The sequence below is a fragment of the Schistocerca nitens genome, chromosome 11 (assembly GCF_023898315.1).
Source record: "Schistocerca nitens isolate TAMUIC-IGC-003100 chromosome 11, iqSchNite1.1, whole genome shotgun sequence".
Lineage (NCBI taxonomy): Eukaryota > Metazoa > Arthropoda > Insecta > Orthoptera > Acrididae > Schistocerca > Schistocerca nitens.
Window position 1 is genome coordinate 145,848,347 of NC_064624.1, and position 16,144 is coordinate 145,864,490.

At 41.6% G+C, this 16,144-nt stretch overlaps 1 protein-coding gene across 2 annotated transcripts in view; it reads right to left on the bottom strand.

Moving 5' to 3' along the window:
* LOC126213349 (zinc finger protein 493-like) overlaps positions 1-16,144 on the bottom strand; it is a 115,219-nt gene that overhangs the window by 83,012 nt on the left and 16,063 nt on the right. The window contains exons 2-3 of one of the 2 annotated variants that reach the window (XM_049941047.1): positions 14,101-14,193; positions 4,399-4,506 (exon numbers count right to left, since the gene is read on the bottom strand). In XM_049941047.1, coding sequence (XP_049797004.1) covers positions 4,399-4,413 — 15 coding nt within the window. In that variant the 5' untranslated portion in view covers positions 4,414-4,506; positions 14,101-14,193. The remainder of the gene's footprint in view (positions 1-4,398; positions 4,507-14,100; positions 14,194-16,144) is intronic. The other variant, XM_049941046.1, reaches the window with a different exon arrangement.

Below are 16,144 nucleotides of genomic sequence, written 5' to 3' on the forward strand. Positions count from 1 at the left end.
CGAGAGCGAGAGCGACAGCGAGAGGGGCGGCGAGAGCGAGAGCGACAGCGAGAGGGGCGGCGAGAGCGAGAGGGGCGGAGGCGAGAGCGAGAGGGCGGCGAGAGCGAGAGCGACAGCGAGAGGGGCGGCGAGAGCGAGAGGGGCGGCGAGAGCGAGAGGGGCGGCGAGAGCGAGAGCGAGAGCGAGAGCGAGAGGGCGGCGAGAGCGAGAGGGCGGCGAGAGCGAGAGCGAGAGCGAGAGGGGCGGCGAGAGCGAGAGCGAGAGCGAGAGCGAGAGGGGCGGCGAGAGCGAGAGCGAGAGCGAGAGCGAGAGGGGCGGCGAGAGCGAGAGCGAGAGCGAGAGCGAGAGGGGCGGCGAGAGCGAGAGCGAGAGCGAGAGGGGCGGCGAGAGCGAGAGCGAGAGCGAGAGCGAGAGGGGCGGCGAGAGCGAGAGCGAGAGCGAGAGCGAGAGCGAGAGCGAGAGCGAGAGCGACAGCGAGAGCGAGAGCGAGAGCGAGAGCGAGAGCGAGAGCGAGAGCGAGAGCGAGAGCGAGAGCGAGAGGGACAGGGACAGGGACAGGGACAGGGACAGGGACAGGGAGAGGGAGAGGGAGAGGGAGAGGGAGAGGGAGAGGGAGAGGGAGAGGGGAGAGGGAGAGGGAGAGGGAGAGGGAGAGGGAGAGGGAGAGGGAGAGGGAGAGGGAGAGGGAGAGGAGAGGGAGAGGGAGAGGAGAGGGAGAGGGAGAGGGAGAGGGAGAGGAGAGGGAGAGGGAGAGGGAGAGGGAGAGGGAGAGGGAGAGGGAGAGGGAGAGGGAGAGGGAGAGGGAGAGGGAGAGGGAGAGGGAGAGGGAGAGGGAGAGGGAGAGGGAGAGGGAGAGGGAGAGGGAGAGGGAGAGGGAGAGGGAGAGGGAGAGGGAGTGGGAGAGGGAGAGGGAGAGGGAGAGGGAGAGGGAGAGGGAGAGGGAGAGGGAGAGGGAGAGGGAGAGGGAGAGGGAGAGGGAGAGGGAGAGGGAGAGGGAGAGGGAGAGGGAGAGGGAGAGGGAGAGGGAGAGGGAGAGGGAGAGGGAGAGGGAGAGGGAGAGGGAGAGGGAGAGGGGAGAGGGAGAGGGAGAGGGAGAGGGAGAGGGAGAGGGAGAGGGAGAGGGAGAGGGAGAGGGAGAGGAGAGAGGGAGAGGGAGAGGGAGAGGGAGCATGTGGGTGCACGCGTGCATGCGCACTAAGGACGCACCTACCTTTTTCATCACCAGATTGACGGCAATGGTCAGAGTGGTATGTTTGGATTTCGGCCTTGATCAGACCATCCAGCAGCCTACTGTAAACACCAACACAGAAAGAGTTCAGTGTTCTATGGGCCTCAAAACAAACAGGATGTCATCGAGAAGCAAAGCAGCAAGCAGTTGTCATGCTTGAGAATCAGAAGCAGTTTCCAAAAGCAAAGTGCTATACCGTAAAATGAGAGCAGGTCATCACAGGGCTTGCAATTGCATCAACACCTTTCTGAATTAGAAACAGATTTACTGTTGTGAAGGACTGACCGTCTTCAGCATGTGAAACCATGAAGAGCAGACAACATTCCATTAGAACTACTAATAGCCTGATAGACAGGCGAAATACCCTCAGATTTCAAGAAGAATACAGTAATTCCAATCACAAAGAAAGCAGGTGTTTGAAAATTGCCAAGCTATCAGTTTAATAAGTCACAGCTGCAAAATATTAACACGAATTCCTTACAGATGAATGGAAAAACTGGTAGAAGCTGACCTCAGGGAAGATCAGTTTGGATTCCATACAAATGTTGGAACACGCGAGGCAATACTGAACCTACGACTTATCCAAATCTGCATCACCTGCATCTACATGGATACTCCGCAAATCACGTGTAAGTGCCTGGCAGAGAGTTCATTGAAATTAGAAGATAGATTTATGAAAGGCAAACCAGCATTTGTAGACTTAAAGAAAACTTTTGACAATGTTGACTAACACTGTCAAATTTTGAAGGTGGCAGGGGTCAAATACACGGAACAAAAAGGTATTTACAATTTGTACAGAAACCAGATGGCAGTTATGAGTCAAGTGGCATGAAAGGGAAGCAATGGTTGGGAAGGGAGTGGGACAGAGTTGTAGCCTATCCCTAATGCTATTCAATCAGCATATTAAGCAAGCAGGAAAGGAAACAAAAAAATTTGGAGTAGGAATTAAAGTCCATGGATAAGAAACAAAAACTTCGATGTCTGCCGATAACATTGTAATTCTGTCAGAGACAGCAAAGGACCTGGAAGAGCAACTGAACGGAATGGACAGTGTGTTGAAAGGAGGATATAAGATGAACATCTACAAAAGCAAAATGAGGATAATGGAACATAGTCGAATTAAATCAGGTGATGCTGAGGGAATTAGGTTAGTAAATGAGACACTCAAAGTAGTAGTTGAGTTTTGCTATTTGGGGAGGAAAATAACTGATGATGGTCAAAGCAGGGAGAATATAAGATGTAAGGTGGCAATGGCAAGGAAAACGTTTCTGCAAAAGAGAAATTTGCTAACATCAAGTATAGATTTAAGTGTTAGGAAGTCCTTTCTGATGAATTTGTATGGAGCGTAGACATGTATGGAAGTGAAACATGGACAATAAACAATGTAGACAAGAAGAGAATAGAAACTTTTGAAGTGTGGTGCTACAAAGAATGCTGAAGGTTAGAGGTGTAGAGAACCTAACTAATGAGGAGGTACTGAATAGAAATGGGGAGAAGAGAAATTTGTGGCACAACTTGACTAGAAGAAGGCATCAGTGGGCAGGACATGTTCTGAGGCATCAAGGGCTCACCAATTTAATATTGGAGGGTAGCGTGGAAGGTAAAAATCGCAGAGGAAGACCAAGAGATGAATACACTAAGAAGATTTGTAAGGATGTAGGTTGCAGTAGGTACTGGGAGATGAAAAAGATTGCACAGGATAGATTAGCATGGAGAGCTTCACAAAACCAGTCTCTGGAGTGAAGACGACAACAACAACATACAACAGACATTTATTGTGAAGATGATGGCTCATTGTGATGAAATCCCCACCCCCATGACTGCTAGTGCCTCCAAGGGCACGCTCTTTTCAACTAGAGGTCTCCTTCACAAGTGGGCACACTCGCCTTAGGTGATTGTTCATACCTCACTCAGGTCACACCTCCCAACAGGTCACACCTCCCAAACATATGATAGGAGGACCAACTGGCAATTTGGAAAGTTAGCAGCTCAGGCAATCTCCCCTCCCTGAGCCTGGCTTGTACTTCTGAACCCTACATGTTGAACCAGGGCTGGGAATTACACATTATCAAGTCACCTGTTACGTGTCACACAGATGGGCTGGCCATCAGGAGCACACTAGGAAGAAAAATAACAATAGGAGCCTCAAATGCGAAAGTGGAGAAGAATAGGCGAAGGTGAATGATGAACGGAAAAGGGAACGAAAAACAGTGTGAGATTGTCTCTGTGTCAGCTGTGGATAGTGTGGAACATTACCAGAAACACAGCAGACTTGTTCCCCACAGGAGCAGAAAAAGAATACCAAGAGGATAGACATGCAGCACCAAAGGGAAAAGATGCTGTAAAGACTGGGGTCCAATCATAGTCAAGCACAAACCCACCAGAGTGGCAAAACCCGGGTGGGGGGCTCCTCACTAAGGGAGCCAATCCACACAGCTGTCATCAAGATAAGCTGGACACAGCTCAACCGTTCCTGCTGCTGCCGGAAATGAATTACTCTACACTAAGCTTTTCCATAATTTTTCTTTTTTCGTCATAAAACAGCCTACTGTGATTCGGAAATTAAAAAGGGTACCAGCAAGGCTGATATGTACCTGCAAACAAAGCAAAATTTAATTATGTAACCACTTTTTTAAAGACTGCCACTCATAGGTAGTAGAGTACAGATGTATAAACAGAATGAAGATTAATCATGGGTATGTACATGCACCAGATGGCTGCAACACAAACAATATAGGAAAGACAATTATTTTACTTTGAACACTAACAAGAACACCTTGTTTTGTTACAGATTTTACCAAATGGGTATCTTCATATATGCTGAGTAGCTTAAGAGTCATGGGTAGGCATTGGATGTGGTTAAGCGCCAAGTCTTATGCATTGCAATTGTCTCAGTAAAGTTCTCATAGCAATAGGCCCTGCTGCCTTCAAATTCAAACTGGTGATCATCTGACTCACAGTAGTATGTTTATCACCCCACATAGCCCTTTTCTAGGTCCCATTTCTTCATTGAACACTTGCGGTCACCTTTACATTTATTTCTTTGTAATAGTGAGTATCTGCCCTAAATGCGATTCATGTCAAAAACCCCAAATCTTGTGTAATCTCCAACAGATGATGACAGTTCTTCCAATAACTGTAATCTTACATTCAATGTTTGGTCCACTTACTGTGTACTGCCACATTCAATTCTTACTTGTCTGCAGCACATAGCAGATCACAGCCACAGTTGCACTGCATTTGGGAAATACTGCCATCCTCAGTCCAATGTCGGTCGCCTGGAAACACAGTGCCATATTCTGTACTCATTAATATGCAAGCAACTGTTCAGGCACTGTGTCTACAGCACTAGTACCTTTGAGAAAAGAGAGATCTAGTTATGTCATAGGTTATTCCACAGTACTGCCACGTTTATGCTTTAGAAACTGAATTGTGTGGACATAACGATGAAAACTGTGGTATCCGTAAAAAGCAAAGCATGCAACACCCTAGACATCTGCATGTCAATCACTGCAAAACACAAATGAAGACAGTCACTGTGGCAATGTTCTTTAGACAAGATTGCTCTGGCAGTACCTAATCATACGACAATATACATAAATCCATGCTTTGTGAAAATAAGCCACTTGCCACTTCAGTAATATGCCTCATATTTTCATAAAAATCTGTTTGACAAGTCGATTTGGCAATTGTGTTGCATTGTTTACGCATGATAATTTGTTCACACAGGTGTAGTGAAAAAAGGAATTTCATTCAGGGAACAAATTTCCTCAGAAGTGGAGGATGTACATCATATTGGGGCTGAAGAAGAATAGTGGTAACCTATCTTAAGCTGTCGGCTATCTTACAGTATAGCTGTTCACACTGTTGAGCTGTTGTACAGCAACTTCATGCATGGTAACCACATGAGATGAAATTACCTACCACCTATGAGAACAGTAAACACATTAACATTGGTAAGAGTGCTGTAATATCACAATGGGGCTCCAGAGCTCGTAGGTTTGATGCTACTTTCATACTTTTATATTTTTGTTGATGACAGCATATGTTGGCATATATGACTGAAAATAATGGTTAAGAAAGCTGAATTTAAATCATACTGGTTAATGACTGTAAAATTAATATAAAAAAACAAATGACGCATAATGTCCCTAGTAAGTTGTTTCTTAAATTTATTGTAAATTAAATGCACTTGTGGCAAGCTGTCCATCTAACATTCATGGTACAATGAAAAGTATCTTACCGATTTTCCTTAAAGGAAAAGAGAAGGAAAATTCATTGTGTAGTAGGATCTGAACCACAAACCTCATCTGTTATACTAAATGAGGTGTAATCTTTTAAACAGATTTAAATTTGTCTATACATGTGCAACAAATGCCACCATGACAAATGGTTTCTGGATGGGATACTGAGCACTTTAAATAACAGCAGCCGCAGTCTGTTTTCCTATCCCGTTGTTGGACTGTTTGCTAGCTCTGCTATCCATTTCTCTTCAACATAAGCTGTTAACCTCTAGCAAAGTTGGTACTTTTTTGCATTGTTCATAAGCTCACAGAATTTCTGCCATACAACACATTTATCACATTTCCCAGGTATTTATACTGTGTACATGTTACTGCTTTTCTTTTGGCATAGATATTCCGATTCCACTCATCTCAGTATTACATACTTCTTGCCACAACTTGCAAACAGAAAATTGGACATTTAATATTTTTGTGTATTCTTTCATCCTTTGCCTCTGCAATGTCATTGCTTTCTCATCAACAAAAAAATTTAATTTTGTTAACAACAACATCCCATAGCATTGAGCACAACTTTAACTGGAACATGGCTGTGTCTACTCATAAGAAATAGTTTATTCCTACTACTGCTTGGAATGTGCTTCATATTGCTGACTAATACATTATTTTTCAAGGTGGTAGCTGGAATACAATTGCTATATGACACTGTAATTAGACAGGTATGTCATTCTGCCTGCAAATGAGCTCACAGGTGTACTGCACACCTTGAGGAGAAGTTGAGGGGCAGAGAGAAAGGGCAAGGATGAGACAGGCAGAGAGAGTACATGACAAGATGGAAAAATAGTGGGTGAGGGGGAGGCAAAAAGAGTGGCAAAGGGGGAGATGGAATGAACATGGGAGGAGAAGATGGACTAACAGATCGGAATAAATACCTACCCCGGCAATGCCACAAACTCAGCTGGTTACTAATATACTGCTGATCTCTAGAAAACTCACAATCTATGATTATTTCAATTAGCTTTCAACTAGCCCATAACTTCTGTATCTACATACAATATTACTGATGTAAATGCTTGCAATATTCTCAATATCATCCCACACCCAATTTAGTCTGGGATCCTCACTGATACAATCACTGTGACAAGATACTCCCAACAGAACTTCAAGAAAATGACAAATATGTTCGAATTAATACAGCTTGTGCAAATCTGTAATACTCGTACAAAGATATAATTTGCTGATCAGCTTTTCTAACCCACATTCCCATGATTCCACCTTGTGGTACATTTCACTGTGCTCTTTGCAGAGACACTAACAGCTCTCTGCTACACTGTTACTTCACAGCACAGCACAGCACATACTGACACTGATCATCGTCTGGTGACCCAAAACTTTGCCTCACGTTGCAGTGTTGTGCTTTTCCTATCCACACAACTTTTATCATTCGTCTTCAGCCTTCACCTGCCTATTGTTGCCCACATTTATGAACTTAAATTGTTCTCACACTCACAGCTTTAGTGCAAATGAGTTCAGGCATTTGACACCCATTTCTGGGCAATGTATTATTGTTCCGGTAATCTTTGACTTCTCCTCCTCTCCAATCAACAGTAGTGTCTTGCACTGCACCCAAGATAACATCCAAGATTTTGAGCCTGCCAAAATTATTTTGCATTGACTGCCTGTGTGACAACCAAGGACCTGGTTTTAGAAAGAAACAGGGTAATTTAATTGAACTCTATTCAGAATTAATTTAGGACTGGCAACTAGAAATGAAATAGTGTGGTGATACATGCAAAGACTTCAGAGCATGCATTCAGTCTATCCCAAGGGAAATACCTTCACCACACTGCCAATATATTTCCCAAGGGCAGTACAGTTCAGTTTTAGGCAGCTCGCTGTCCTATGGAAGCATTCACTGCACTATGGTATTTTGTTTGCATTCATTTCATATACTTCTAGTAGCAATGTTACCTGTCATTACTCTTAGCAGTTGTGGACTGTGCAGTGCATAATGCTAAAAGCCACTTCAGCAAAAGTTATTCAGTGGATATATCAATACATTTCTAGCATTTGTAGACTTAGAGAAAGCTTTTGACAATGTTGACTGGAATACTCTGTTCCAAATTCTGAAGGTGGTACAGGGAGCGAAAGGCTATTTACAATTTGTACAGAAAGCAGATGGCAGTTATAAGAGTCGAGGGACATAAAAGGGAAGGAGTGGTTGGGAAGGGAGTGAGACAAAGTTGTAGCCTCTTCCCGATTATATTCAATCTGTAGATTGAGCAAGCAGTAAAGGAAACAAAAGTAAAGTTCAGAGTAGGAATTAAAATCCATGGAGAAGAAATAAAAACTTTGAGGTTTGCTAATGACATTGTAAGCAAATGACCTGTAAGAGCAGTTGAATGAAACTGACAGTGTCTTGAAAGGAGGGTATAAGATGAACATCAACAAAAGCAAAACAAGGATAATGGAATGTAGTCTAATTAAGTCAGGTGATGCTGAGGGAATTAGATTAGGAAATGAGACACTTAAAGTAGTAAAGGAGTTTTGCTATTTGGGGAGCAAAATAACTGATGATGGTCGAAGTAGAGAGGATATAAAATGAGACTGGCAATAGGAAGGAAAGCGTTTCTGAGGAAGAGAAATTTGTTAACATCGAGTATAGATTTAAGTGTCAGGAAGTTGTTTCTGAAAGTATTTGTATGGAGTGTAGCCATGTATGGAAGTGAAACATGGACAATAAATAGTTTAGACAAGAAGAGAATAGAAGCTTTCGAAATGTGGTGCTACAGAAGAATGCTTAAGATTAGATGGGTAGCTCACATAACTAATGAGGAGGTGTTGAATACAATTGGGGAGAAGAGGAGTCTGTGGCACAACTTGACCAGAAGAAGGGATGAGGTTGGTAGAACATGTTCTGAGGCATTAAGGGATCACCAATTTAGTACTGGAGGGCAGCGTGGAGGGTAAAAATCGTAAAGGGAGACCAAGAGATGAATACACTAAGCAGATTCAGAAGGATGTAGGCTGCAGTAGGTACTGGGAGATGAAGCTTGCACAGGATAGAGTAGCATCAAACCAGTCTCACGACTGAAGACCACAACATATCAATATCACTCTTGTTCAAGGCATTGCGATATAAAATCAGTTGAGAGGAATGGTTTGTGCATAATCTGCCTACATCATCAACACCTTTTGTTGATAGTGCTCCCAAATGTACAATTGTTGATGGGAAACTTATGCTAAAATAAAAAGAGGAAATTATTGGCTTCAGCATCCGGAAATGGAAGTGAAAAATTTGAAAAGATAGAGCACATAAATCCAATACCTCTCAATAAACCTGTTGGCCACATACAAAAACTTACAGGTTGACAAAAACATACAGGCATAAAATAATTAGGCTGATAACTTCTCACTGGCACTTCAACCCAACAGAATTGATATGGGCCTAAATTGAAGATTATGTTGCAAAAACATTGATGAAACAAGTAAAGGTACACTGTCCAGTTGGGGAACTCAGTAATGAAGCTGTTAAGAAAATTACCACAGAATGTGTGGTGTATTTACCTGCAGAGCAGATTGTATTTTCATTACTAAGAAGCCTTTTATTGGCAACTACAATCAAATGAAGTGCACCTCAGGAATTCAGCACTAGTGACACTAACAAAATCTTAATTTTTTGACTCATCACTGTTGTAATTAGAAGGTAGTGAATGATGTTATCATTTCTCTTCTTACTTTGAAACTGTTAAATTTCCTTACCTTTACCAAAATGGGTAACTTTCTTGTTACATGGATTTGTAATGTTTGATCAGAAAATGTAATGTCGAGTTAACCGTAAATCCTGTGCTGTGTTTCTCTCAACAAAACAGATGACTGATACCTTATCACATGACCAGAGCATCACACAATGTTTAATTTAAATTAATCTTATGTTACACATCTCTGACAGTTTGGAGCTGTTGAAAATAAGATATATTCTAAGTATTTTGTTAACACAATTTGGTCAATTAAACTCAGTAACAAAGTTTCCCTATGAGTCAAATTTTCAGGAACATTAGATAATGGATTTTCGGAAACATTCTGCATATAAAACTAAAAATTTATTGCCACAAACAAATCTAAAATGAGAATGTAGTGCAACTCCTCCAGAACCCACTTCCACCTTTGTACACTGATTAGTATGCAAATTAGTGTGTGTTCAATGAAATGTCAGATCATACGAACAGTCAAGGAAGAGTGAGGAAACTGCATTTTGCATCTCCATGTGTTCCTGCTCTAGTGTCAATACCAAAGTACTTTTGAGGACGGTATAGATTACTAGCCTCAGTTTTAATTTTGCTGTAGATTGTGATTTTACACACAAACATTTTCATAGTTTCAATGTTATTGATCTACTAATGTTCTAGTGCTTTGAATTCAGCTGTAGCTTGTACCAATGTGTCAACAGTTCTCAACCTGTTTCCTCAGGTAATGCTCGACAGACAAACTTTCATGCATGCTATGGACAACCATTTTAGCTCTGGAATTTACTATGACAGTGCCAAGCACAGATTTTCCCATTCAATGTATCACTGTTAATTTATCAAGTATTATGTTGAACACACTTTAACAATGATGACGATGTTTTTCAACACCCTCACAGTGCTGTGCAATCATTGTCTCTGAGTACTGTGATCTTTAAGAAATGGGTTCCTTATTCTCTCATAATAAATGTGTGATTACAATCCATAACCCTGCCTATTAATATCCGATTCTTTGTACACCTACATCTACACCAGACTAGTCACCCAATGGTGCATGGAAGAGGGTACATCTGGTACCACTACATCCATTACTTCACTCTTTCCTAATCCATATCAAGGTGGTGTTTGGGGAGAACAATTGCCAGGAAGCATCTATATTAGCTCTAATGCCTCCTATTTTGTTGCCACACTCATTTTGCAAGATATATATTGGAATAAATAGTACATTGTCCAAATCTTGCTGTGTGCTGAATTACACTATATCCTCCTCAAAAAAGCACTTCTTTATCTACTAGTTTAGAGTTGCAAGTGCGTGATGAGGTTCCACTATTGACTATGTAACTAACATAAAAATTAACTACACTCTATTTAAAGTTCCTATTTGATATGTGTAATAGTAGCATTTTTCCCCAAGTGAGATGGAAACACATCTGACTAGTTCACCACCTGATGTCTTAACACTTATCCTATCATCCTGTCCCTTCTTTTAGTCAGCATTTTCTGTACATGTCTTTCCTTAACAGTTCTACTGAGAACTCCATATTCCTTGTACGTTCACTTAATTTTCAGTGGCATTCTCTAATCCCACATCTGAAATGTTTCAGTTCTCTTCTTTTCATTTTACAATCACGTTTACCCAGTAAAAATTCCAATATTCACCACAACTGATCTTAGTCCACAGAGCTGGATACCATTACAAAGAATAGATTTCTACTAAGTGTTACAAATTTTTGTAAACAGCATTAAATTTGACTGTTTGCTTTCCTGGCAAAGACTGTTGAAGGTTTCTTGGGTCTCCAGCCGGGTGGTAGCATTGATATCTTGCGACAAAGAAGGAGATGAATGACATCAGAGCCATGATCAATTTGGCTGGTAAAGAATTGGACGCTGCCACAATCGCAGTCCTCAAGAAAGAACTGAATTTTGCCCCTATCCCCAGAACAAACCCAAAACGAGCTATTATAGTGGCGTGGAAGAAGCAGTAAGGGCTTCCAAAGGAGGAAGCAGAGGAAGTCAGGGGGGACACTTCCAGAACAATCGACAGATCTCAGTTGCCTACAAATAAAGTATCTGCGGAAGAACGAGCAGCTCTCTGGTCCCTTAGAGATGACTGTGATATAACGATCCTACCAGCAGATAAAGGGAACGCTACAGTGCTATTAAGGACTGCTGAGTACCAGTAGAAAATAAACCTACTGCCACAACATGAGGCCTATAAGATGCTGAAGAAGGATCCAACCCCGACGATGAGTAGAAAGATGATAGCTCTGCTGAAGAAATCTGGCTTACCTGAGCCAATGAAGAAGTGGCTGTACCCTAGAGTGCCAGCAATACCACACCTCTATGGACTCCCTAAGATCCATAAGGAAGGGGTACCTCTCAACCGATTGCAGACTCCAACTCTCACAGTTAAGGACTTGCTAAATGCCTAGCAACACTGCTACAACCCCTTGTGGGACACTGCAGCCACCATGTGAGAAACTCAGCCAAATTCGTAAAAATACTCAGGGACATGCTACTACAAATCGAGGACCTACTCGTGAGCTTCAACATGACGTCGCTTTTCACGAAAGTGTCCTTCAAGACTCCTTGACACTATTAGCCCAGCACTTTGAACCACAAAGTCAGTCTCATCAAACAAGCATAAACAACCTACTTTCAGCACCACAGGGAATTCATTGAACAGATTGACAATGTGGCCATGGGCTTCCCACTGGCTCTGAGTTCAAACCTCTATATCGAACATTTCGAGGAGGTGGCCCTTCAAAGTGCCAGACAGAAACCAAAGCACTTCTTCCGCTATGTCAACGACACTTTTGTTATATGCGGACATGGCAAACAGGTGCTAGATGAGTTTCAGGAACACCTCAACAGCATCCATTAGAACACGAAATTTATAATGGAAATGGAGGAAAATGGATGTCTCCCCTTCCTTGATATTTTAATTAAGAGGAAGGCAGATGTTTCACTAGGCCATGCAGTACATAGGAAGAAGACACACACAGACCTATACCTTCATGCAACAAGCTGCCACCATCCAGCACAAAGACAAACAGTACTTAAATGGCTCTGAGCACTATGGAACTTAACTGCTGTGGTCATCAGTCCCCTAGAACTTAGAACTACTTAAACCTAACTAACCTAAGGACATCACACACATCCATGCACGAGGCAGGATTCAAACCTGCAACTGTAGCGGTCGTGCGGTTCCATACTGCAGCGCCTAGAACACTCCGCCACTCCGGCCGGCCAAACAGTACTTACCACGCTGGTACATAGGGTGCATGCCATCTGCAACTAAGACAGTCCACCATCCGAGCTGCAACACCTGAGGTAAGTCTTCCTCCAAAATTGCTACAGTGAAACGCAGATCAACAGGGCACTTAAAAGGAAGAAGGAAGCAGTGAGAACCCCAGATTATGATGAAGTAGGAGACAAACGACTCGCTTTCCTTCCGTACACAGTTCCACTCTCAGCCAAAATTGTACTATTTCTGGGCAAATATAATATCAAAACCGTTCTCCAACCACCACCGAAGACAGGGAGCTCCTAGGTACTGCCAAAGACCCATTGATCCTTAGCACACCAGGAGTATAAAGCATACCATGCAAATGCGTAAAACAATACATTGGGCAAACACAGCACTGTACATCCAAACACTGAAGAACATATCAGATGTGTGCGACTAGGCCACACAGAAAAATCAGCCAAAGCAAAATACAGCATAAATGAAAAACTCACCTTCAACTTCAAAAACACAAAGGTACAGTGCCGAGCATCTGGCTTCTGGGAAAGCATTATCAAAGAATCCATAGAAATAAGGATTCACAACAATCTGGTCAACAGAGATGAGGGATCTCAACGCGGAGCAGCATGGAACTCTGCAATAGCGGCAGTCCATCGGGAGCTTACCCAACAACGTCCTCCGCCAGGGACGTAGACAGGATGCTTACACCGAGAACCAAACATGGCTGCCAAGGGCGACTGTTGTCACCATCGCCGTGTGCACGCCACTGGTCCACCGCGGCTACCCAAGATCTAGTGGAGGAGGGTGACCGCACATATAAATAACCCGCTCTCCACCAATCTCAACACTTTGCCAGGAGATGGGTAGTATGACAATTCCTGAAACGTTGCGAGATATCAACACTACCATGCAGCTTAAGACCTGAGAAACCTTCATCAGCATTAAAATTAGTACACTATGGTGATAGTTAATTAAATGAATATGGAATTTCACACACTATCACTGTAATGTGCTAAATTTAATGTTGTTTACAAGAATTCTTGCTATCACAATGTTCTCTCTTTGCAAGCAGTTTGGGATAAGCAATGTTCCATTACACTGTAAATTTATGTCATGCATACTGGATAAACCCATTGTCTTTACACAGAGCAAACATAATTCCAGTAATGCAGTATGTTTTTCATTAAATACTTCACAGAAAAGAAGTAGTATGACAAATACCATACTTATCTGATAACATACTGCTTACAGTTGATTGCTTTGCCTCCTACATCTTACATCTTTTCTATTATAGAACTCTGACAGAGACAAATTGACAGCTGCTGCAAAGAAGTCTTATTTGGTACATTTGTTCCATGAACAAATTTGAGACATTTATTATTTACATGTACAATAAAATTACCATGTGTTACAGTTAATAAACTTATGTTTCCTACACGTTTCATTCAAATACCATTACACACAACAGAACAATATACCTACAGTCAATTGAAATACTATAAAAATTCTGGAGAAGTGCTAATATCCTCAGTTTTAATGTTTCATCATTTATGATCACTGGAATTTACTGCACCCAATGCATTTCATGATATTCATACAGTACTTCATGCACAATGTGTCACCGAAGTGAAAACTTACATCATGCTCAATGCCATCTAAATCCCGTTTCAGTTCTAGGTCTTGCTTTATACGAAGACTAGGCATTACAATCCTTGGTGAATCTTGAAGAAACTGAAAAAAGAAAGAATGGCACATTCAAAGCTTCTGTTCTTGTGCTTGTGTTACACATCAAGTGGAGCTAAAAAGCTATTTGTCACATGTATTCACTTACTGGCATTAGGAAACAAGAAAATGTGTCACATTAAATTAGATTTACTTTCATTCCAATTGATTCATACTGAGGAGGTCCTACAGTATGTAGGAAATGTCAGAAAAACATGACGAACATTTGAAATCAAAGTTCTGTTTACTTTGGAGGTAGACACATCAGATATCAACCAAACAAATTATTTCATTCTTGCCAAGCAGCTACTACTACTACTACTACTACTACTACTACTACTACTATTTTCTTTCTCTCTCTCTCTCTCTCTCTCTCCCCACTGAATGTGCCAAGGTGAAGGCTCCAATAAAAACATTTTTTGATTTTATGATGATCTCAGCTCCCTATTTTCTGACCTATGTTATTCAGTGGAAGATGATAGGGTACCTCTGCAAAGCCAATGAGGGCACTATGGTCAAGAAGAAACTAAGCAACTAGCAGGTTATACGCAGGATGCAGTTTTTTAGGTCAGAAAACCACCTGTAAAGACAATAAGCAGGTAAATGCAGATCAGAGTGTGGGTCCCCAAATTTTGGTACTGAGGAAAATACATGTCTAATGTCACAAAAACTAATGCAAACCTGAAGTAAAAGTAAAGCTTTCAACTACCTAGAGTTAGTTATTAACACCTTAGTGCTCTGTTAGACATTGTCTTACTGGATGTGGTACACCACTGGCTTCCTCCAACTTTTGAACTCACTGACACAGTAAGTTACATGAGGACCTAGAGCTTCACACTGGAATGGAAACTGTCATTTTCCACATAGACAATTTCCATGTGAAAAAGTGACAGATGATGCCTGGGATGGAACCCAGAACACTGGAATTTGTAGCCTCACACCCATTCAATAAGCAATCCTCTTACTCTTAGAAAAGTTTATATGCATTCAAGACAACATCCAGAGTTTCATTAACTAACAGTGGCATTGTACACAACACTGGAAGGAAAAATTGAAATAATTAGCTACAAAATCAGATATTCCATGCCGAGGACCCACTAGAAAGATGCACCACAGAACACAGGCAGTAATACATTATCATGAAAAATCAGTATTGGACAACGAGATAAATCTGCATTTATCTCATTGCATGTTACTGGAATTTGGAATCTGCATGCAGGTAAGTATCAAATGTGAGGAAAAAATAATTTTGATGTGTCAAATGTGATGTGGAAAAAGTTACTATTTGAGTTCCAACATCCACCCACCATAGTACATTAATGCTTAAGAAATAGTCTGGTAAATATTGTATTCAAATCAAAATCCTCTATCATACTGCAGTGACAGGATATATATACTTGTCAGCTACATAATTGAAGATGCATGAATTCAAACAGTGAAAAAGATTTGGAGGAAAATTACATCAATAAAGTACAACATGACATGAGGTTGACCAAATGTAGACAACATGAGCCATGCTGTCCATCCATTTCATTGAAGAGATTTAGAGAATCCATGGAAAATGTAGATCTAAATTTTGAGAGGACAAACTGAACTCCCATCTCAAAATCATGTCCTGTGACATTAGCACAGCTGTGAAAACAAAAATTCCTGTGAAAATCTATGAAACATGTTTTCCCAAAATTAGCCTGTGTAACTGTTTAGAAAACACACACAACAGGAAAATATTTATGCTGTTAGTAATAGACATGCCTAAAATAATAAATTCTCTAAATACAGAGATTGGAACATGAGCACTGGACTACTGAAGCATCACAGATTGCTACTGTTAAAAACAAACTCTGGAAGACAGGAACATACTTCTGCCTAACAAACCTGATAAAGTGATCAGACATGACATAACAGCCAATACACCCAGCATGGGGAATGTTGTGGAATACAGTGAGGACCTGCAAATGTT